Below are 24012 nucleotides of genomic sequence, written 5' to 3' on the forward strand. Positions count from 1 at the left end.
AGTGGATACACTCCAAGATGGCACTAGGGAGGAGACAAATTGTTGAATAAAGTCGTTATTTTTTTTTTTTTCTTTTGCGCACAAAAAGTATTCTCGTAGCTTCGTAAAATTACGGTTGAACCCCTGATGTCACATGGATTATTTTACCGATCTCCTGGCTACGTTTCTGGACGTTGATCGTGGTAGTACCCTTGCTGTCTATGGGAGGGTCAGAGAGCTGTCAGAATGCATCAAAAATATCTTAAATTGTGTTCCGAAGATGAACGGAGGTCTTACGGGTTTGTAATGACATGAGGGTGAGTAATTAATGACAGAATTTTCATTATTGGGTGAACTAACCCTTTAAGACCGATCTTTACTGTGAAATACTCTGTTTGCGAATGTAGAGGTTTATAATGTGCTTAACAATAATTATTTAGTTTCTCAGAAATAAAATGTTTTTGTATTGTATAATACATACAAAACATGCTTGTGTTTATGACTACAAAATCATGTTTTTTTGTTGTTGTTTTTTTTAGGAGTTATGAGTAGGCAATATTAGTGATTGCTAATGTAATAATATAGTTGCTAAAGATATCAACATGCTAACAGATTGTTACTGTTTTTTTAATATTTGTATTTATTTTTTTTATTTTTTAGTAACCAGATACCTTGAAGACTTCACTTCAAACTGTTTTCCTCTGAGAAAGCTGTACCACCATCAGAAGCTGTTCAACTACATTGGGACGATATTCTACACAAATATGGTAAAATAAGCTCCATGACTACTGATGATGTGGCTGTTTTTTTTCTTGCTTTTTTTTCTCAAAGCAGCAGCAAACAGATTGGAAATACCAGGTATGGTTTACTTGTTTCAACAGTTGGAACAGGATCTGTTTCCAGCAATGGCACAAAGGTGTGTTACTGTTCAAGTCTTATGTGTTTAGATCAGTGTGCTTAATAATGTGTCTTTGACATTCACTGTGTATATTTTGATTATACTGTGTTGTAAATAAAATACAAATAATCAAAACCCCCATTATTTTACTCTCCTCACATTCTTTCTTACCTGCCTCACATTCACAGTTGCACTGGTGGGCCATTAGGGAAGGGGCCCTTTGTCTCTCAGGTGTGAATCACTAAATATTCATGGCCATTGTCACTCCCTCACATACGGTCTTTCTAACACAAAACATGTCTTACAAAAGTTAGATCAATATATATATTTTTTTGTGAATGAGTGGGCATGATGATTTTCACCTCATTTTATAGCAAAAACTCTAGTCTACCACACCCAGTTCTCAAAGTCTTCTGAACAAATGTTCTGTATGTGTTTTATGGCCTTATTTAAGTGACTTCAAAATTATTCTTTTTTTCACTAACCAACCACACATAAATGTTGATTTCTTAAAAACATGTACATTCATGTTGCTTACATATTACTGTAGCACAGTTTGTGCTGAATACAGTGTAATCAGACTTGATACTGAAAAAAGCACAAATGTCAGGGCATGTCAAAACTTCTCCAGGGCCCCAAAACCTCCTCAAATCCCAGAGGGTTAATGTCACGATTGTTACCATCTATTTGCTTTAGTTTATATCCTGCTGGTCATATTAATGCATTTGTTAGCCAGCAAAGTTGCAGATTTAAAGCTGTGACATGAGAAAGCAATCTGATATGTGGCTCTAATAAAGTCTGTATGCATATAGAGACCTAAAATATAGATTGTGCTTTTTCTTTCCGTTTTGCTGTTTTGTTTTTAACTCTGAACTTCAAAAACATCTATGCTGCTTTTTGATCATTCTTCAAGTGAACTTTTTCCTGTTTGGTGATTTAAATAAACTATTTTAGACTGCCGCGATCCGTGATGCCTGCGAATTGTCCATGGGGCGCTTTGCTTTTTGCCTGTAGTGCGACAGTCATTTTGTTATTTTGATTAGATAATCATCACGTGTTCTAGAATAGAAGCAAATTAAGGTGTGAGAGTATCCATACAATATCCATATGTATGTAACTTCAATGCTATGGCCTTTGTGTAGATATTTAAAGATGGCCATCTAGTTAGAGTGTGTTAATTTCAACATCTACTAACATTTTATAGTAAAGCACTATTTTAAATTTCGTTCAGAATCTGTTTTCAAAACTATCGGTTGATTAATCGGTATCGGAAAGTGTGGTCCAACCTAGCTATTGGTATCAGTAAAATCCACTGTCGGTGTTGTACAAAAATATTGCTCAAAAGCTTGTATCATGTTTGATGCTTATATTTTATCAGCATTTTTTTATGCTGTATGCATAATCAAGTAAAGTTGCTTTAGTCGAGTAAATGTTTATCTTGAAATGTTACTAACAATATAAAAGTTATTCTTACATTTACTTTATAAAATATAAAACGTTTCATGGCAAAAAGACAAGTTTACCACAACCTAAAGGTGGACAATTTTGGAATTATACTAAAAGGCCTTTTACTTGCTAAAATCAATCACAAGGCATGTGGCAGATTGTGTACAACAGGTCTTTTAGCAAAGTTTTGATCATGTTGATCATTTAGAGGCCTTAAGAAATGTACCAATGATACCTAGGCTTTAAAGGGTTAAATATAGGTCTTTATAGGGATAGTTCAGCCTAAAATGACTGTCAACATTTACTCACCCTGTCATTCTGGTCACCTCCTACAGGTTTGGAACAACATGAGTGTGTGTGAATGATACCAGAACTGTCCCTTTAATGATTTCTATTTGTTGCAAACACCCCAAGATAGTTTGTTGGCAGTGCATTGTGAGTAGTCAAACTCAACCTGTGGCTCTGATGTGATGTTATTCATGTGTGTTATCAGGGGATGAGAGGAGAGCAGGTGCTGCGCTCCTGGCTGCGGACTCAGTGACTCTCTCTTTGGGCTCAGGATGGCGCAGGGAGGGCCTCAGCTGGACTATCTCATACTGCAGGACCTCAAGCAGCGCTTCCCAGAGATTCCAGAGAAAGTAGTATCTCAGTGCCTTCTTCAGGTGAGAACCAGCAGTCACAATTGAAACAAATGGAATGTTAAAAATGTGTGGCCTGCTCCAGCAATTTGAGCCATTTTTACCCAGAAACACATTTAAATGAAATGGGAATTATGACATATTATAATTTAATAATTATCATCTACAGGGCTCTCATAAAAACTTGTTTTTGAGAAAATGTTCTTTTGTTATATTTATTGTTTCTGTTTGTTTTTTAATACTTACATATATTCAAACATACACATTAATATATATATATATATATATATATATATATATACATACACACACACTATATCTAGTTTTAGTTAACAACACATATATTTAGATATTCTTCAGAGTTTTCTTTCTTTCTGCCTAACAAACCATGGGCATAAAATGGCTTTCCTGGGATAAATGTCAAGCCAGGTGGCATGTTGTCCACAAGTGGTTTTATTAATCTTTTATTGATGTGATTTACTGATTTATTGTTTGAATGTTGTAATAAAATGACATAATTTGAAAGGTGAGGCATTGCTTTATCAAAAATAATGTTTTTCCTCAAATGTCATATTCATCTCCAACTCAAATATTTTACACACATTTTGCAAATGATCTTATGAAAATCAACTTTTTAAGTAGGTTGACTGTGAGACATATGTACACTACCATTCAAACGTTTGCAGTTGGTAAGATTTTGTAATGTTTTGGAAAGTCTCTTAAGCTCACCAAGGCTGAATGTATTTGATCAAAAATACAGAAATACTGTGAAATATTATTACAATTTAAACGAACTGTTTTTGATTTTAATATAATAATTTATTAAATATAATTAATTCCTGTGATGGCAAAGCTGATTTTTTAGCAGCCATTACTCCAGTCTTCAGTATCACATGATCCTTCAGAAATCATAATATGTTGATTTGATGCTCAAGAAACATTTAGTATTATTATTGGTTAAAAACAGTTGTGTTATATTTGTGGAAATATGATGCATTTTTTGTTCAGTATTTGTTGAATGGAAATAAAAGTGCAGCATTTATTTAAATATAAATCTTTTGCAATGCACTGTCAATTTTGTTTAATTTAATGCATTCCTGCTTAACACAAATATTAATTTCTTTAAAAAAAAAAATCTTACTGACCCCAAATTTTTGAACTATGGCATATGTATACCTTATGATAATGATGTGCAGTGAGTGTTAAGTTTTATCCGTAATATTTTTTGCTGTGTCATTCTGGCTGAATGCCATTATTATTTTTTTTTATTATTAATTCAGGTTTTTTATTCAGCAAGGATGCATTAAAAATGGACAGTAAATGCATGAAAATTCAGTTTTGCCATCACAGGAATTACATTAAAAAAAATTTTTTTATTGTTAATTGTAATTAAAAACATTACAAAATCCAAAATCTTGCCAACCCCAAACTTTTAAACAGTAGTGTGTATATATGTATGCATGTATGTATGTATGAGGGCTTGGCGATACTGTAAATATTAGCAATATTATTGCAATATCTTTGCTGATGATATAAAATTTGTGAATATTGTGTATATTTGTAACATTTTTTGAGAGAAAATTCAATTATCAATATATATTAAATATCATCAAAATTTGGAAAAATATTTAAATACATTTTTTGCTATACCCCACAGCCCTAGTATGTATGCATATGTATTAATAAATATAATAAAATAGTTATTTATGTCTGGCTTTTTCCAGGAGTCAAGGAACACATATTTTTAACTGAATGCTGAGAAACTTGATAAAGTCATGTTTAAAATTATCAGTAAAATAAAATCTAGTAACTAGTCCTAGAACTATATATATTTTTAAATAAAATTATTTAAACTGTGTATATATACACAGTTTTATAGTATTGTGGTTTACTATATATATACAGTGGGTACGGAAAGTATTCAGACCCCCTTAAATTTTTCACTCTTTGTTATATTGCAGCCATTTGCTAAAATCATTTAAGTAAATTTTTTTTCCTCATTAATGTACACACAGCACCCCATATTGACAGAAAGAAACAGAATTGTTGACATCTTTGCAGATTTATTAAAAAAGAAAAACTGAAATATAACATGGTCCTAAGTATTCAGACCCTCTGCTCAGTATTTAGTAGAAGCACCCATTTGATCTAATACAGCCATGAGTCTTTTTCATGATCCTTCAGAAATCATAATATGTTGATTTGATGCTCAAGAAACATTTAGTATTATTATTGGTTAAAAACAGTTGTGTTATATTTGTGGAAATATGATGCATTTTTTGTTCAGTATTTGTTGAATGGAAATAAAAGTGCAGCATTTATTTAAATATAAATCTTTTGCAATGCACTGTCAATTTTGTTTAATTTAATGCATTCCTGCTTAACACAAATATTAATTTCTTTAAAAAAAAAATCTTACTGACCCCAAATTTTTGAACTATGGCATATGTATACCTTATGATAATGATGTGCAGTGAGTGTTAAGTTTTATCCGTAATATTTTTTGCTGTGTCATTCTGGCTGAATGCCATTACTGAGTGTATCAGGTGCAAGAACATGTTTACTTCATTGTCTTCCATTTCCTCTTCAGAACAACAATAACCTGGACCTCTGCTGCCATCTGTTGGCTCAGGAGAGTAATAGATACCTGTATGAGGAGTACCACAGCCCAGATGACTTGCACTTAAACCGGAACCACATGCTGCGCATTAGTGTGGGTTACCCTGCTACTGAAGGGGCTAAAAATAATGCTGGTGGCCGAGCTTTGGTCCACAGTTCCAGCGACGGGCACATTGAGCATCCTCGAAGTGGTTTCCCTGAGCCCCTCTCTGCCCCCGCTACTATGGCGCCATCACCCGGCTTCAACTCCTTCTTCATGAACGATCAAGGACGCACGAACATCCCCACCCCTCCACCCAGCATCCAGGGCATGTCGCCCACATACCACCCTGTCCCACGTTACATGACTCCCATAACAGTTACCCTATCCCAGAACATCCCCTCTGCCCCACAAGCACTGCAGATACCCCCTGGTGCCTATTGTAACAGTGGAAACACCGTGTACATGCGTCCCTCGCCGTCTCAAAGTCCTCAACCTACTCCCTGGTCCTCATCTGTGTACCAGCAGTCTCCTTACGCTACTCCGACATACCCATCCCCGTACAGCTCTCCCCAACATCAGGTCCAGCAGCCGCCCCAGGTGTTTCTGCCCATAAGTCCCCCCACCCTCCCTGGGCTGTCCTACCAGCAGACACCAGTTTCCCACAGGCCTTTTATGTCCTCCAAAGGCCCTATAAAGAACCATATAGAGATCACACTGGAGGGACAACGACCACGGAGCAACTCCCCTGTACTTGCTCCGCAGGGAACGCTCTATATGGCCACCAGCCCTTCCCCAAGCTCCCCGTCCCGGGCCATTAGTATGACCGGGGCCTCCATTCATCAAGGAATGTATGTCCACCAGGGTGTGGCAAGGCCCCGGCCCGCATCCTCTCCTCAGCCGGCCACCTCTGCGTTCATCAAGATCAAAGTGTCCCCTGGACAGGCACAGCGTTCCTCAAGTTCTCCACCAGTTGAGACAGAATCCCTCCTCAATATAGTGGACCAGGGCGAGCGCCACGGTGCACCTCCTCCGATCCTGCCCATCTCTGCCCTGCCAGGGAACATCTCCAGTCAGATCAACCGCATGCCTAGACGATTCAGCTCCGGCTCGGATGACTATGCATATACTCAAGGTATGAATCTGCTTATGCAAGACCTCATGTGTTTGTATAGAAATTAAGTATATTTATTAATTTTTTAATTAATTCAATTCATTTTATTCAGCAAGGATGCATTAACTTGATCAAACGTGACAGTAAATGCATGTATAACGTTACAGAATATTTATTTTAAATATATTTCCTTTAAAATTTCTATTCATCAAAGAATCCTGAAAAAAATTATCAAGGGTTTCCAAAAAATATTGAGCAGCACAACTCCTTTCAACATTATTAAAAGTAAGAGTGCTTCTTGTGAACCAAGCCAGCATATTAGAATGATTTCTAAAGGATCGTGTGGCTGCTGAAAGTTCAGTTTTGGCATCACTGGAATAAATTACATTTTAAAAATATTAAAGTGTAAATTGTAATAATATTTCATAATGTATCACTTTTTTTATCAAATGAATGCAGCCTTCTTTAATATCCAGTGAAGCAGATGTATCTTTATACATCATTCGTGGAAGAAGAAGAAGAAAAAAAACTATGCTTGGGTTGATCAGATAACTCTTTCCTGTCAAAGTGGTCATTTCCTGTCCAGAATAAGCTGTTTATGCAACTCCTTTGCATCTGTTTATGGTGTTTGTATGCATCAGGGTTGGGTGAATGTGGGGAAGAGTTCAGTCTTGTATACTTGTGTCTAATGCTGTATGTCTCCTCCTCAGCACTGCTCCTGCACCAGCGTGCTCGGATGGAGCGTCTGATGAAAGAACTCATGCTGGAGCGGCAGAAACTGGAGCAGTTGAAGGTGGAAGTGAATGAAATGGAATTTGACGCCCTGCAGAGACGCTTCAGACGGGTGAACAGCACCAGCCTGATCCCTCGGGTAAGAGAGAGACAAAAAAAACAAGTCTTATAGTGTGTGAATGCATCTTTTTGAAGGAGTGCGGAACACACACCCACTTGTTTTACATCACTAATATAAAGGGAATAAATAAATCCTTATCAAATTCTCCAAATGAGCCTTGCGTATAAAAAAACATACACACCTAGAATCTACGTGCAGAATGTGCAAATACTATCGGGTGGAAATGATTCACATCTGTTTATTCGAGTTCTCGCTCATTCTGCATGCTTCACAGACTGAATTAATCTCTTTTCAAAGGTTAAACTGCTGTACATAATGTACCCATCCAGTGCAACCGTAATCTCTTTCCTCTGAGTTTAACAAGCTACTGTGAAGAGAGTAACAGTGATAAACTGCTTTTATGTGTGCAGTTAATGTGAAAAAGTCATGTACTTTGTGTGTGTTCACATTTCTTAGCCTGAAGATATGACCAGAATTCGGTCGCAAAACAGACAGCTCCAGATTAACATTGATTGCACCTTGAAGGAGACAGACCTGCTGCAGTCTCGAGGTAAAAGTAGCATGAATGTACTCATCTTTATGGCACACAGTGTGAACTGAACATTAGCACGATTGCACTGATTGTTGGAAATTGTGCTGATAATTATGACTACCATTTGCTTCATCCATCTCTTATTTTTTTATTTATTTTTTAGGCAAGTTTGACGTGAGAACCATGAACAACTTTTATGATAATATTCAGCCTGGTCCTGTTGTACCTCCAAGAGGTGGGAATTCAATTATTTTTTAATTTTATTAAGTCAACTGTCACAATGTTGCATATTTAAGCATTTCATTGTTTTATTTTTTGGTAATTCTTTACAATAAGGTTCAATTCGTTAATATTAGTAAATGCATTAGGTATTATGAACTAACAACGAAAAATAATTGTAAAGCATTTATTAATTTTGGTTATTCATTTCTATATATGTTAATACATTTTCAGCATTTCAAATGAATGTTGTGTTCATGCAGTGTCATAATTACCATAATTGTTAGACGACAACCAGGACCTTACTCTAAAGCGCTTTCATTTTAAGGTGCTTTCCACATGTTGTTGCACCAGTCAGGTGGTAAAAGTTAGAGCTCGCCAAAAAATCTTGTGAATTTAATTATGCTTCAACATTTCAGCAAGAGAAAATATTTGGCCTAAAAAGTAAAAACAAAACTATGCATAAACATGTTAAAATGGTATATAAAAATATATAAAAGAGATATATATAGAAGATACATTAACTAATGTTAACCAATTGAACCTTAAGTTATAAGTTTTGTTCCTTTGCTATGCTAGAGTGTATCCTAGATGTGGTTTTCATTAAAAATTTCATGGTATTTGTAGACTAACCTCCATTGAGCTAAAATTAGCCCTTTGCTCTCTGAATATCCTGTCAGATTTGTCCTGACCTCTGACTACACCAGTGGAGTGGAGGGTATTAGGTTGCTTGTTATGATATAGTGTTTCTTGCACCCTGGTTCTATTTTCATCGCTCTTTTGTTGCTATGCGGGTCCAGTGGCCCAAATTGTCAATGGGTGTGGCAGAATGCTAGATCTTTCTCAAGCCTTCAAATTTAGCTCACAGCAGCAATAAATGTGTGTATGCTGTTTCATAATGTTTTGTCTCCTCTGTCTAGCTAAGCCTCCGGTCGTGCAAAGGGACGAGGATTTTGAGGGCGCTCAGTGGAACTGTGAAAGCTGCACTTTTCTTAACCACCCTGCACTGCACCGCTGCGAACAGTGCGAGATGCCACGCAACACTTGAGCCGGCTTTACCGCAGCCTTTCCAGACAGGCCATGAACCTCACTCTTCCTACTAATCTTCTGTTCCTTCACGCAATGTTCAAGTCCCACCTATCATTCGACGATTTTTGTCCCTTGTGCCCTCAGCTTCACCCAGCAATAACTGAGCCGTACTCCAGAGAAGAAGAGACAACTACTCTAGTAAAATATTATCCAATCAGACCCACCCTGTGTTTCCTCTTGAGGAGCTTCCTGCACTTGTATTTACTTTTTTCTACTGAAAGTTGCTTTAAAAGAGGAAGTAGGGTGACTTGACTTCACAGAAACAAGGGATTGATTGGCGTTGGAGTGGACCAAGAAGGTGTGGTTTTAGGAGAGGGTGGAGCTTCCAGGTGTGGTTTACCAAGCTACCATTCCAAGCAGAATAAGACTGCCGCGTTTACACGGAAAAAGCCCAAACAATCCAGCGTGCAGGGCTTCTCTTACAACACGTTCAATATATTGAGATAAGCAGGGGCTGAATCATTTTAATGTAGACTTTACACTGTATGTGCTCACTATGAGCTCTTCTCATGAATGAAGAACACTACAAGACCTGCATATGAACCTATACCTGGTACTTTTATGCATATGCCACACTGTATTCTGTTTAAGATGTCGATTTCCTGTGCAAATGCCTCAAATTGCTGTACTTAATAAAGCATCTGATTCTATGTGACTATATGCTGATGTTGAGATCTTTCAGATGTAAAACCATGAGCGTAGCACATTGTTCTTTTTGTATGTTTATTTGGTTAGTATATAAATTAGTACAGTATGTCAACTGCATTGAGGACAGAAAAATCCCAACAGAAAGCACACAATCTCTCAAACACACACTCAAATGATACATGCGCCCTCATTCAGACACACCAACATGCGCACAACAGACTCACAGTGCTAAAGAAAACCCTACAGTCTGCCTTTAACTACCTGTATGGATACTTATGCAAAAGACTAATAATCACTCCAGATACCAGTCAAAAAACTAGTCTATATGCAAGCCTTGTTTACACCACAAGACCTAGGTTTTCTACAATGCAAAGTATCTTCTATCAGATCCCTTTTAATCTGAATATGTGAATTTTTCGATGTGTACAACGTAACTATGGTGACAATTCATGTGCTATGTACATGATCTGTGCTTAAAGTAACATCTGTCTCCATTTCTTAGCATTTTATGAGAGCAATTATACTTTGATGCACATCTATGGATAAAGGTGTGGTCACATTTACTGTTGTATGGCAAATTTTTGCATTCGAAATAGTCATTTCAGTAGGGATCCAAGCAAAGGGGAATTTCATATGAGGATGAAAAATTTCGCAATATGTTCAAATTGGTCACGTGAATTCATCACGTTGACCAACAAAGTTGCTTGGTTTAAAGGGTTAGTTCACCCAAAAATGAAAATTAGCCCATAAATTACTCACCCTCAAGTCATCCTAGGTGTATATGACTTTCTTCTTTCAGGCGAATCCAGTCGGGAGTTATATTAAAAATGACCTTTGATCTTTCAAGCTGTTTCATGGCACTCAGCGGGTGTTGCATGCATCAGTCCAAAAGAAGTTAGATAAAAAGCACCCATCCATAAAAAAAAGTGTCTCACACGGCTCCGCAGCGCTGAACTCATACGTCATCCGCCCGGAGCAGCTTCCGTGTACAATTGTTGGCGCAAGCTACATTAAAGTGATTATTACGTTTTGAATATGGATGTTTTTCTTACAAAAACGCATCGATTTATTACAGAAGACCTTTGTTCACCCCCCGAAGCCGTGTGAGACACTTTTTTACATATATAGATGGGCGCTTTTTATTTAACTTCTTTTGGACTGATGCATGCAACACCCGCTGAGTGCCATGAAACAGCTTGAAAGATCAAAGACAATTTTTTAATATAACTCCGACTGGATTTGTCTGAAAGAAGAAAGTCATGGGTTGGGTGAAAGTTGGGTGAACTAACCCTTTAAGTGACTTCTGTGCGAGTTGTGCTCCATATATCACTTTACTATTGTCAATTGACCTTTGAAAGTTCTCTATTTTTTTACCATTACTAATATTTACTGTTGATCAGTGAAATTGTATGGCGAAATCCAGTCATTCCAATAGAAATCCGTGAGATCGGGAATTTTACATCAGTTGCCCAGGCAGATTTCACTCGTATTCAATTCCCCACGCTGACCAACAGAAAGCTGCTTGGTTTGAAAGTGACTTAAAGCTATTGACAATGGATCTTTTTTACGCTTAAAATTTTGTGAACTTGGCTGCACCTTAAGGGTAAGGTCTTTGACCAGTTTATAATTACACTGATGACTTTAGTTTGGCTGATTAGTACTTCATTGTACTAATAACACTTTCTTATTTCAAGTTAAATGATTTTTCAGTTTTATGTTCTCAGGTGCATTCTAAACAGTTTAATTTTGTCTTTAAACCTGACTTGTATCTTGCAAGTATTAAAACAAATGTGTCTATTATGGCACAGTTTTATTCTGTCAGATTTGTAGACTTCTGTCTGCCTTGTTTCAGATCCCACCACAGATGGAGGTTTCCCCACTGATTCCATCACAGACTGGCAGTATTTCTGTGAACATAGGCTGACATCTGGAGTCAGAAGAAGATGAGAGGTGTTAGAATGACATGAGAGAGAGAGAGAGAGAGATGACATACGGAAAAAGAATGAGAGTTTGATGATGGGGTTTAATTGCGTGATAGAGTAATCTGAGGGGAAAAAGATTCAAAATCTATGTATCTTAACAGCTCGGCATTGCCCTGCATTTTAAAGGTCTTTGTGTGTTTGCAAAATCAAGGATCAGTTCCGAATGAACGTTCAGTGCATGAGCTGCTATCACAACAGTGGACAGGACATCGAAGTGCATTGTGGGTGTTGTAGCATGATTAGTAGTACTCTTCATAGTTCTTAGGGTTCAGGCAGTAGAGAATCGCTCCGCCGAAGGAGAAGATGGTGGCTCCCCAAGCCAGACCGTAGCCCCAGTTAAACTCGTGGTATATTGTCAAACTGATGGTCTCGATGAACTTGATGGGATACAGCACCAAACAGCAGGCCTGTAGGACCACTGTGAGAAACAGAAGAGCGCTGGCAATGAAATTTGCAATCATCAAAGAAACAAAAGTAGGTTAAGAACATTAAAAGTCTTCTGAATCCTCAATGGGCTTTATTCTTTGATAAGCTCCTCAACAAAGTGAGCGACTTCAAAGCCATGTAAAAATTTTCTCAAAAGAGATGCGGAAATGTCTGTTTCAGATATACCTTACATCTTTTCCCTGCGATGTGTTCATATCGAGAACAACTGATTACTGAAGCAGCTGTGTAATGTGGCTTGGAAAAATAATGCATTAGCTGTTTCCTGGTCCATTAGCCGCAGTAGTTGCGTCTTGGAGCTAACAACAAATTTTAAATTCATAATACATGAACCCTAATTTAATGTGCTTGGAAAACAGAAATGGGAAGCCAGCTCACTAATGTCTTCTATGTAAGTGTTTGTGTATGCACAGTTGTGTCTATTTCACCTGCAGCAAAGAGCATAACAGCGACCGGTCGGTAGAAGTGTCTCCTGGAGCGAATGCAGACAGACACCAGGGCCACCAGGAAGGAAAGGAGGATAAGGAATGCTCCACCCAACAACAAGGCCAATGTGGCGATCTGCCAGTCTGCATTAAATCAATACATAAACACAATAGATCAGTTTCAAATCGTATTACACTGCATGGATTATATTCATAATTATCACATTTTATCTGATGAAAGTAAATTCTCATGGGATATACGCCTCATTTACTATACGTGCTAAAGAAACCTTCAAGACTAAACCATCCAAAAATGAAAACTAAAAATAACTCGGTCTCTTTCAAAAGTATTCTATGGCTTCAGAAGACCATTTTTACTTTTATGATGTTTTTGTGTCCTTTTTGATGCTTGAAAGCTTCAGTCTCCATTCACTGTAATTACATGGAAAACAGCAATGAACATAGTATTCAGAAATTCTCCTTTTGTGTTCCTTAAAAGCCAATAGAATAGATTAAGGATGAGTGGTAACACTTTACAGTAAGGTCCCATTAGTTATCATTAGTTAATGCACTAAAATGTTTACTCCGGTCTTTTAAATAATATTATCAGACTTCTGGTTTTATGATTAATAGATACTTTAGAAGTCCTTTTCATTGTTAGTTTACGTTAACTTATGTAGTTAACTAATGGAGTCTTATTTTAAAGACCAGACCAGTAAATAATGACAGAATTATCATATTTTTGTAAACGATTCCTTTAACAGACTCTAACACGCTGAAAAGTCAATACACACATGCCTACAGAATGGCTGACATGAACACTCACATCTTGGGTTTGTGTAACTGAAAGAATGAACCTCTACGGGCAGCAGAGAGCTTATCGATAATTCTGGTGGGCTAAATGGGACATCACGTAATGTATTCCTCCCTCCCTTTCTCTCTTCTTCAGTCCCTCTTATTTCTGCTTTTCATTCAAGCACTCTGAGACACTCAGCTAGAGTAGGGCCCAGAAATAGCACTGAATCCTCCATGGAACGCGGGAGTGAAGGAGGGGGCAAAGAGAAAGAGACAGAGAGGAGGTACCTGACAGTATGCCTGCTTCCATATCTGAAGACATGAGAGTATATGTGTGGAATCTCACATGCACTTTGGGACGACTCCTGAGGAATCTCATTAGGTAGGCAAATGGGATACGCATTATGAGCAGGTGATCTCTGAGGACTGACTGGCCAAGTTTTTTTAAGCTACGGAGGCTGAGGGAGTCATTTTTTTCTAATTTGTCATATTAATTATTTCTAACTCAGCCTGTCAAATTCTTCAAATTATTTAATAGTGAGTAGCTTACATTTAGAGACAAATATGGTTCATCCCCCCCAAAAAAAAGATCCAAACAAAGCCACATTTTCATTTTTGTATGAATCAAAATGAAAGATTCAATGACTTGTTTTGAATCAAGAATGAATCAGTGTTTTTCATGAATCAGTTGAGTGAATAATTCAATGACTCACTCATAAGGACGGTTATTTGTTTTGAATCATGAATGATTCATCATTTGTGAACAAATCAGTTAAGTGAATGATACAACGACTTCAAGGACTGTCACTTGTGTTGAATCATAAATGAATGGCAGTGTCCCAAATGTGGACTTGCAATGACCGGTGGGCCGACAGTCAAAGTGGTGTTACAGATTCCTACCCGACAGTCAAAGCAGTGTTATGTCACGAAAGTGTGGACTTCGAGGAAGACCGCGAGGATTTGGGGTGCTATTTGGGACAGGGCCAATCAGTGTTTGTGAACATATTGGTTGAATAAATGATTCAATGACTCACTCATAAAGACAGTCACTTGTTCCGTTCCTGAATCAATCAGTGTTCATGAACAAATCAGTTGAGTTAATGATTCAGTGACACCCTTGAAAGGCCAGTCATCTGTTTTGAATCATAAATTAATTGATCTGAATGAATCGGTTGAGTAAATGATTCAATGACTCACTTGGAATGGACAGCAACTTGTTTCGTTTCTAAATTAAACATTGTTTTTATCAAATCGGTTGAATGAACAGTTCAGAGACTCATAAAGACTGGTGCATCATTGTAACTTGCAGAAAGGCTTACTGAAAGCACAAACAAACATTTTACTTCCAGCATGTCTGTTTTTTTGTTAGTTTTTTCCCTCAGTATGGGGAATTTGGGGAATTTTAAAGATGACTATTAAACAACAACAAAAAGTAAGATATCTGTTTTCATTCACTTTCTGTTATTCAGGGGTTAAGCAAACAATCTACTGCAACACCACCCATTATAAATACAATCATAGACAGTGTGTTTGCACTGTTACACAAGTTACAAAAACAACAGGAACCACTGGTCATTAATAATCTAAAGGGTTTGTTGTTTTAGGTTTGAAAAAATCTGACCTGTCTTTTATTACTATATAAAAGAGGCCAACAACAGCAAACTAGGACATTCTGACTGAGCATCTTCTCCTGCATTATGTTCACAAACAAGTTTCTCAAGAGTTACTTTGAAAATTTAGAGAAATTGCTGAGATTATATACATTAGAAACAAAGACCATGATAATGTTTTTAGTCATCATGTGATAAATGATTCAATTACTGAACCTGAGAAAGGACTCAAAACATTTCATAAGACATTGATGGCTGTTTGTTTAAATAAAACCATAAAAGCCCTGGATCCTGTTGCAGGGTTTTGTTATTAGACAGTGATGTCTGTAAATAGGAAAATTTTCATCAGCTTGGGAAAATGATCTATAATTTTCTCTGCTGGGAAATAATCATTTCTAGCACTAAATCATGTCAAAACATCATTTTCAGAAATGGCCGAGAGCTGCTCTGGGCCACTTCAGCTCCATTCCACCGTACTATAGTTTCAAACATAAACAAAGCCTTTTTACCAAATAAAGTTTATGATTCAGCATAATAGCCATGTCTGTCACCGCAGGAAGAGAGATGTATGAAAACTGCTGATTATTTGCTTCCATATAAAAACCAAATTCTGACACCTCGACCTCCGACCCCTCTGGAGAGCCACCAAAAGCCTGCAAATCATCAACGAAAGTGTCTTTCTGCCATCTGGGAAATTTTTTTTGACTTTATGTAACCTTGAGGTCTACATCTGAGGGGTCTCCGGCAGAATGGAGCTTATCCAAAAACCCCTGCAGGACTACAGATGGAAATGAGGATATGAGATAAAAATCAAAACATTCATTACTGTAATCTGTTTTTCAGCAAGCAAGTACCTCTTGGCTAGTTCTTTCAATCTGATACCATGAAGAGGGGAGAAAGAAGTCCAATGCCATAGACTGAATCACGTCAATAAGACACAGTGTCTCCAGATTCCTCGCCATCCGCAGACGGGAAGAGAAATCGGTGTATACTTTGCGCCGCGGACTCCACATTGAACTGCTGCCTCTTCTCCAATCGAGCATAACATCAGCACAAAAAGACTCTCACACACTTTCGCCACATTCCTGTTGTTCGCGATTATCTCTCCCCGAGAGCTTTCACAACCTCAGATTTCTGCTGAATGTGTACATGTAAAAGGGAGTGTGTTTATGTTAACATATCTATGTTGTTAAATTGACAGAGATAAACTTAAAATGATACCCTGGTGTCGATAAAAGGTTAGCAAGCAAATATGCCTGTATATAGCAGGCTGTGGAGTCAGCAGGTAATTGCGAAGCTAATGAGATTTAGTTTAATGCACAGTGCATGACACAAAGGAAACACAGAGGAAATGGAGTGACTGATTACAGAAAACCCAAAATCAATAATGCGCTGCAGAGAGAATCCATTCACCCAGGCCGCTCCTTTGGTATTTCGACTAGAGCTTCATCATGACTTTATATGGAGTCAAACTGTGCTTCTTACAAATGACGGGACAAGGTCCAGAGCCAAATAAATCATGATTGCAAACCAGAGCAAAAATAACATCTTAAATCTTAACTGCGTATGGCTATCCGAGACTTAACTATTAAAAAAAAAGTGGCACCAAATAGCTCTACCAACATACAAGAATATGGAGGGGGAAGTGCTCCCAAACTGCGGTTTATTCGCTAGTAAACCTTCACAGATGCCAAAAAGGAAGTTTCTTTTTCAGGGCCAAATGACATTTCTAGAATGCAGCACTTGTTTCCTTGGTAACTAATCTGTCCACATTAGGGCCTCTAGGGAGCTCTCCTCTCAAACTTAACCTCACTCCTTGGCCGGTGAGGAGACCTTAACAAAGGCTCATTTTGTAGACAACAAAAGCAGAATGAAACCCCAGCTGGACCACTGATTCCATCACACATTCCCACATCATCCAAAAGCCCTTCCACCAAACAAGCTGTGAATAAAATACAGCATCCTAGTAAATGTTAAGGATCGATATCAATTAATTAATGAAGCATTCTTCACAAACATTGTCTCTGTAATTAGATTAATCCCGACTTGCTGTATAGGCTGGAGAGTCTTTTTATTAAACAGGACGAATTAAAGTGATACTAACTAGTATCACTAGCACTTATTTTTAAGTATAGTCCCTAAAAATAAGTCCTAGTGATACTAATAGCAAATAATCCAACAGTAACTAGTATATTTGTATCTATATATTATATGTGCTTACTCATTACATATAGTAATTATCAACTATTAGAAATTATTATTCCAATAGTTGGTGACCTATTAATATTTTTAACTTAACTAGAAAAAAGCAACTAAAATAAAGAATGTAACAAGTAACAATTGGGATAGATCTCGAATTACATAGGATATAGGCTATTTAAAAAGTAGGCTACTAAAGTTGAAATAGATATGAATAACATTATAATACATACTAATTAAAGGACTAAATGTGTAAAACCAACTTGTCATCTCTGTTTTAATCTGACAAAGAAATGTAAAACGCAACTTGTTGACTGTTTTCTCAGTATTTAGAAAGAGCTGGTTAAGCATGAGCTGAACAATGAGTGATAATGATGCGCTTGGGAGCGAAGGGCCCCTTTTGTTATCTCATAAATCAAATATGTACCTCCAGGGCCATGCTGCAGAGCTCACTAAAGTTAAAGAGACTGCGTCCTTTTTTTTGTTTCCCCCGCATCTTAAAATATGTATGTGCAGCTCATCCTGTTTGAACATTGTTTATTGCAAAGTTACAAAAGTAGCGGCTCTCACCGGTCCCTTTCTGCCCCAGCGTGCTGTCGCACTGCCAGTCCGCGGAGGCAGCGTGCTTCCTGCACGACTCCCACAGGGACAGGTGGTACTGGTCATCCGCGGTGACCCACGCCGGACTCAGCACGGCCCCAATGTAACAAGTAACAATTGGGATAGATCTCGAATTACATAGGATATAGGCTATTTAAAAAGTAGGCTACTAAAGTTGAAATAGATACGAATAACATTATAATACATACTAATTAAAGGACTAAATGTGTAAAACCAACTTGTCATCTCTGTTTTAATCTGACAAAGAAATGTAAAACGCAACTTGTTGACTGTTTTCTCAGTATTTAGAAAGAGCTGGTTAAGCATGAGCTGAACAATGAGTGATAATGATGCGCTTGGGAGCGAAGGGCCCCTTTCTAGAAAAAAGCAACTAAAATAAAGAATGTAACAAGTAACAATTGGGAAAGATCTCGAATTACATAGGATATAGGCTATTTAAAAAGTAGGCTACTAAAGTTGAAATAGATATGAATAACATTATAATACATACTAATTAAAGGACTAAATGTGTAAAACCAACTTGTCATCTCTGTTTTAATCTGACAAAGAAATGTAAAACGCAACTTGTTGACTGTTTTCTCAGTATTTAGAAAGAGCTGGTTAAGCATGAGCTGAACAATGAGTGATAATGATGCGCTTGGGAGCGAAGGGCCCCTTTTGTTATCTCATAAATCAAATATGTACCTCCAGGGCCATGTTGCAGAGCTCACTAAAGTTAAAAAGACTGCGTCTTTTTTGTTTCCCCCGCATCTTAAAATATGTATGTGCAGCTCATCCTGTTTGAACATTGTTTACTGCAAAGTTACAAAAGTAGCGGGTCTCACCGGTCCCTTTCTGCCCCAGCGTGCTGTCGCACAGCCAGTCCGCGGAGGCAGCGTGCTTCCTGCACGACTCCCACAGGGACAGGTGGTACTGGTCATCCGCGGTGACCCACGCCGGACTCAGCACGGCCCCAACATCCAGGCACAGCGCGAGGAAAATACACACCAGACCCACCAACTTCAGGGGCGTCAACGCCGACACGCGCACTTCCTCCGCTCCGCTCACGGATGAGGCCATGTCGGCTGGATGCGCCGGTGATGAGGAGCGATGTTGCGCTGCGTCGCGGAGAAGCCAGGAACGATGATCCCAGGCAATGTTTTTGGATCCGTATTCGCGATCAGTGTTTTGAAGATTGTGGAGCAGCTGCGCGAGAGGCACGCTGTAGCAGCTGCCCTCGCGCTCCTGTGAACGCGACTGCACTGCACATTATTGAATCTCTGCTGCACCTGCAGGGTCCTAGTGCCTAGCTAGAACTCCCTGTTCACAAACCCGGTCTGAACGATGCATTTACGAACAGAAATGAAACGGTCCGAGCGGAGTGAACAATTCACAAACATATTGAACCGAGTCGTCCCAGACGCAATAAGCCTGAGGATTTGATTGATAGAGCAAAACCTAAATTGCTTTAATAGCCAAACAAATTAAAATTATAGAAATAGAATATGTATATGTGGTAAAAAAATAATAATATATATATAGATTTGTTTTTTCGTTTGTTTATTTTTTATTTTTTTCATTTTTTGAAAAACCTTTTTTCATTCGAGAAGAGATACATTATTGTAAATACAAATTATTTTTAGGTTACTGTATGCTTTTTATGAGGTGAATCATGGCTGCAGCAAAACAAACTGGGACATTTAAAGACAATAAATACGCTTATTAATAATACTTAATAGTAGGCTATAAAAACATAATAAACATGTGCCGAGAGATAGCGGCGGTTTAGAGCATGTTAATAAGCCTATGTAACCTGGAAGGAACCGTGATAACTTGACCTGTAAAAAGAATCACTGAATCGTTTTCTTGACCAGGTTTTTTGAAGCGGACTGTTCAACAGAATGGATTTGCGGAAATGAGTCGGACGTCCCGTCACTGCTTCTCATCTGGCGTTTAGATGGTGGCATATTTCTCTCACAGGCTTTTCCCTCATTTGCTATTTTCTCCCATTCTCCGTTTTCTTTTATCTGTGCTATATGTGCTCTCACAAACACGCACATAGAGCAATGTGTCTTATTTCAAACAGATAATGAATCGTCTTTCTCAGAATAATTAGAGACACATTGAGTGCTTATATGAATGCTATCCAAACGTTTTGTGGGAAAGGGAAAATACTTGAATATTTCATCAGAAAATTAACTGGTGTATGATGTAACCTATCTAAAACTGTTAATTTAAAAAAGTAGGCCTATTATTTTGATAAATGCATATCATTAGTAGAGCAGCATGAATCCCTACATGAAATTCACTTACATATAAGTCAAAAGACAGATGAATCAGTATCCTCCATTTAGTGTTGTTATATGTAAGGTTATGGTCAACATGCATTCAGCCTGAAAAGCTACATTGTTCATGGTTAGAACGTCTGTCAACAAAGGACACCTGAAATTTCATAACACCATCAACAGTTTGGCCTTGCTAACAAAAGTATCTAACAGAAAAAGATAACACCCTCAATACATTCTTTGTTCAGTTCACAAGATTTACACTCTCATTCTTCCTTAACTCCACTGTGAATTAACACAGCAAGACTAAACTTCAAATTCTATTAGGCTACTGTTTTCAGTTCATCACAAATGAGATTTTCATGTGGAGTAATGAATAATTAAAATGAATGATTGTTGTTTAACAGGTCAAAAATACTGGTTTGCCTTGAAGGTAAAGAACATATTCAGAATGTAACAGACTGGCAGTCTCTAGTTGCCTGCAGGCATTTTTTCCCCCCTGCAAAGACGTGACCACCTTTTTCTCCTCTCATCTATTCAGGTCAATAAGTTGTTGTTTTTTTATCATCAAAGGTTTTGTGAAAGAGACAGGAATACTATGAGAGAGAGAGTGTGTGTGTGTGTGTGTGTGCACTGGTTTAGGTGGTTTATGGGGACACAAATTTGTATAATGACATGGGTATGACACAGGTATTACAATATGAAGGTGGTTTATGAGGACACTACCTGTGTCCCCGTAATTCAAAAGGCTTTAAAAACATACTAAATGGTGTTTTTTTTTTTTAATGCACAAAGTTTTCTGTGAGGGGTGGGTTTAGGTGTAGGGTTGGCGTGGGCGATAGAAAATACAGTTTGTATAGTAAAAAAACCATTACGCCTATGGAGAGTCCCCGTAAACCACCAATACCAACATGTGTATGTGTGTGTGTGTACTGCATTCTTCTGTCTGTTTCAGAAATGAATGTGTATAGTAGGGGTTATATGCGCAACCGACTTCCGTTTTCTGTTTACCTGGGGCAAGTTCAAGCTCAAACCGGTGCGCAACGTTTTGCTACGGTTTCCAGTTTGAACGACATGTTTCCTGGAAACGGTGTGCAATGGTGTGCAACGGGGTTTGAGATACGTTTTCTCTTGTTTGGTGGGTGTGTCAAACATGTCAGCCCAATCAGCAGCAACATGTATATAAACCACGCGGTATTAAAGAGACAGCTCGTTTTCCAGGTTTGGTCAGGTGACGTTCGACATATACTCTATTGCAGGGGTTCTCAAACCTCTCCATGAAGTACCCCCTGCACTGCACGTTTTGTATGTCTCCATACTGTATATCTGACACACCCACTTCAGGTCTTGCAGTCTCCACTAATGAGCTGATGAGTTGAATCAGGTGTGATAGATGAGGGAGACATACAAAATGTGCAGGGCTGGGGGTACTCCAGGACAGGTTTGAGAACCACTGGCCCTATTGAACTGATTTTCAAGGCCATTTTTGCATGTTAGCATTATACGGGTTTGGGTTTGGGGTGTTGTGATTGTACTGCTTTACGTCATTTTTCCCACCGTGTCCGATACTAAATTCAGTGCGACACACTTTGCAAAAAGCGTGGGAATTGTCGATGCTGCTTTGCGATAAGAAATTAAATTCCTCCGTCCAGTTGTTTTTAACCCATTTTGTGCCCAAATTTTTCTGAATGGTTTCATGCATATAGTCATATTAATAGTGTCCTATGTGAACATGTCCTGCATTTATTTTCCCCAGGTTTTAGTTTTTTTTTCTTGAAAATCGTATTTGAATGTGCGGCAACTATAGTTGCCGGTGGGCAAATATGTTGTATGCACCCCTTCAAATTTGAATAGGAGGAGAGCATTTGGCATCTAACTCAAAATAACTGCTTTCAACAGATCAATCTTTATTCATAAACAAATTTATTATGCATAAAAGTCGAAGAACATTCGATGCAAACACCCAAAAAGTTGCATCTAGCTTATAATCTCTTGAATATGATAACACAACAAATCCATTTGTCTTAAAATGGTGGAACATAGTGCAGAACAAAGTGCAGCCATTAAGTTGCCCCAACAGGGTATTGTGTATCAAAAAGTTAAATGAAAATAAATAAATAAAAATAAATAGAATGAAGAAAATATTACATCTATATAATAAAAAAGGTATACCTGAAAGAAAATTACGCATTTAACTGTTTGGTTACCAACATTCTGCAAAATGTCTTCTTTTGTGCTCAACAGAAGAAAGAATCTCATAGGTTTGCTACTTGAGGGTGACTAAATAATGACACAATTTCCATTTTTGGGTGAACTTTCCCTTACGTAAGCAGTTTTAGTATAAGTAGCCTACAAGTAGCCTACAAGGAGTACTGCAGTGAAGGTTCAAGTAGTTTTATAAATTTACATAAACATATTTGCATACTCTACTTTGTGATGTAAATATGTAAAATAACTCATATTTTATGAATAGGCACATATTGATTAGGCCAAATGGATCAACCCTGACAAAAGTCCTTTGATATTTATGAAATTAATGATATTCTTTTTAAAATATATTATTATTTAAATATTTTGTTTATTTATTTGTTTATATATTATATTTGTTATTATATTATATTATATTTATTTGTTTATATATTTTGTTTGTTTGTTTATATATTTATTTATTATTGAACATGCAGGTATTTTCATTCTTAGAGGTGTGTTAAATGAAAATAAATAAATAAAAATAAATTGAATGAAGAAAATATTACATCTATATAATAAAAAGGTATACATGAAAGAAATTTTCTACGCATTTTTTTAGGCCCATAGTATTCAATGGCTGACTGTAGTAGGTGATTTCATATAATAATGTAAATGTAAACTCATTACTTGTCTGAATTTCAACATTATAATGGAATCATAAGCTACTAGTCATAAAATGAATTGGAGTCCTTGACCAATAAGAATGAAACGCATCCAAACTGGATAAAAGGGCCTCAATATTTTGACCCTTACAAGACATAATGTCATAAAAGAGAGAAAAAGATAATCTACAGCATAATGCGTTAGCTCTTTATCTTTCCATTCTTCCTTTTGTGTGACTGACGGAAGTTTGTAAACTGCTGCTGTCACTTGAAAACTGGAAATTCCCCCCCCCCCCCCATGGCAAAAGCAGACACAGAAGTGGGGCAGTAGAGCTGTGGAAAGATTGCTCTCTCATCTCCTCCTTTTGACAGATTTATTCCCTATTCCCAAATTAAGGTCTACTGTACAGTAGATATGTCAGTTAAAGCAGCACTTTGTACCTTTTTCTGTGTTCAAAATTTGCAAAATGTATATAATGAGCGAGTGCATCAGGAATTAATCTTCCAAACCGAGTTTTTGTCTTATTTCGAATCACTACGGTACACTTATAATAAGTACTTATATTTGGACTATTGTAGCCTGGTCGGGTCGTCACCGCTGCGGAGTAACACATACCTGCGTGAATCGCCATAGACATAAACTTAGAGAAGTAGCTCCGGTTGGAATGTTCTTCCGCGGGATGTGTGCAGTTCTGTTTATTAACCGCTAGAGCGCCAAAAGTTACACAGTGCTGCTTTAAGAGTAGGGATGGGCGATACCCCTTATTTTGTTTTCGATACGATACCGATATTTTTCAAGGCAGTA

The 24012-nt window shown here is 37.6% G+C and overlaps 2 protein-coding genes across 6 annotated transcripts in view; one reads left to right on the forward strand and one right to left on the reverse strand.

Annotated features, from left to right (window-relative positions):
* Window positions 1-10248, forward strand: part of LOC107750565 (TGF-beta-activated kinase 1 and MAP3K7-binding protein 3-like) — a 20820-nt gene extending 10572 nt beyond the window's left edge. For 3 of the 4 annotated variants that reach the window (XM_016566049.1, XM_016566023.1, XM_016566031.1), the window contains 6 exons: window positions 2817-2985; window positions 5552-6695; window positions 7385-7545; window positions 7984-8077; window positions 8223-8294; window positions 9199-10248. In XM_016566049.1, the coding sequence (XP_016421535.1) occupies window positions 2884-2985; window positions 5552-6695; window positions 7385-7545; window positions 7984-8077; window positions 8223-8294; window positions 9199-9326 (1701 nt within the window). In that variant the 5' untranslated portion in view covers window positions 2817-2883 and the 3' untranslated portion in view covers window positions 9327-10248. Of the gene's footprint in view, window positions 1-872; window positions 896-2816; window positions 2986-5551; window positions 6696-7384; window positions 7546-7983; window positions 8078-8222; window positions 8295-9198 lie in introns of those variants that run through there. The other variant, XM_016566040.1, reaches the window with a different exon arrangement.
* Window positions 10249-11302: 1054 nt separating this feature from the next.
* tmem47 (transmembrane protein 47) lies at window positions 11303-19386 on the reverse strand. Of its 2 annotated transcripts, XM_016566063.1 has the most exons (4): window positions 19022-19386; window positions 18041-18146; window positions 12870-13010; window positions 11303-12415 (listed from the first exon to the last, which is right to left on the reverse strand). In XM_016566063.1, exons 1-4 carry the CDS (start codon window positions 19148-19150, stop codon window positions 12237-12239), a joined length of 555 nt encoding a protein of 184 aa, XP_016421549.1. In that variant the 5' UTR covers window positions 19151-19386; the 3' UTR covers window positions 11303-12236. The 2 variants fall into 2 exon arrangements, with proteins under 2 accessions (XP_016421549.1, XP_016421558.1); XM_016566072.1 differs by lacking the exon at window positions 18041-18146 and having other exon boundaries at window positions 18916-19385.
* Between the last annotated feature and the right edge of the window lie 4626 nt (window positions 19387-24012).

Source organism: Sinocyclocheilus rhinocerous, unplaced genomic scaffold, assembly GCF_001515625.1.
Source record: "Sinocyclocheilus rhinocerous isolate Xijiao unplaced genomic scaffold, SAMN03320098_v1.1 scaffold2267, whole genome shotgun sequence".
Classification (NCBI taxonomy): Eukaryota; Metazoa; Chordata; class Actinopteri; order Cypriniformes; family Cyprinidae; genus Sinocyclocheilus; species Sinocyclocheilus rhinocerous.

Excerpts from the sequence above, each read along its gene's own strand:
- tmem47 (XM_016566063.1), bottom strand. The coding sequence starts at position 19,150 with ATGGCCTCATCCGTGAGCGGAGCGGAGGAAGTGCGCGTGTCGGCGTTG. Across the intron at positions 18,147-19,021 it reads CCGTGCTGAGTCCGGCGTGG|GTCACCGCGGATGACCAGTA; the intron begins GTCACCGCGGAT and ends AGTCCGGCGTGG. Across the intron at positions 12,416-12,869 it reads TGTTATGCTCTTTGCTGCAG|TGGTCCTACAGGCCTGCTGT; the intron begins GTGAAATAGACA and ends TGTTTCTCACAG.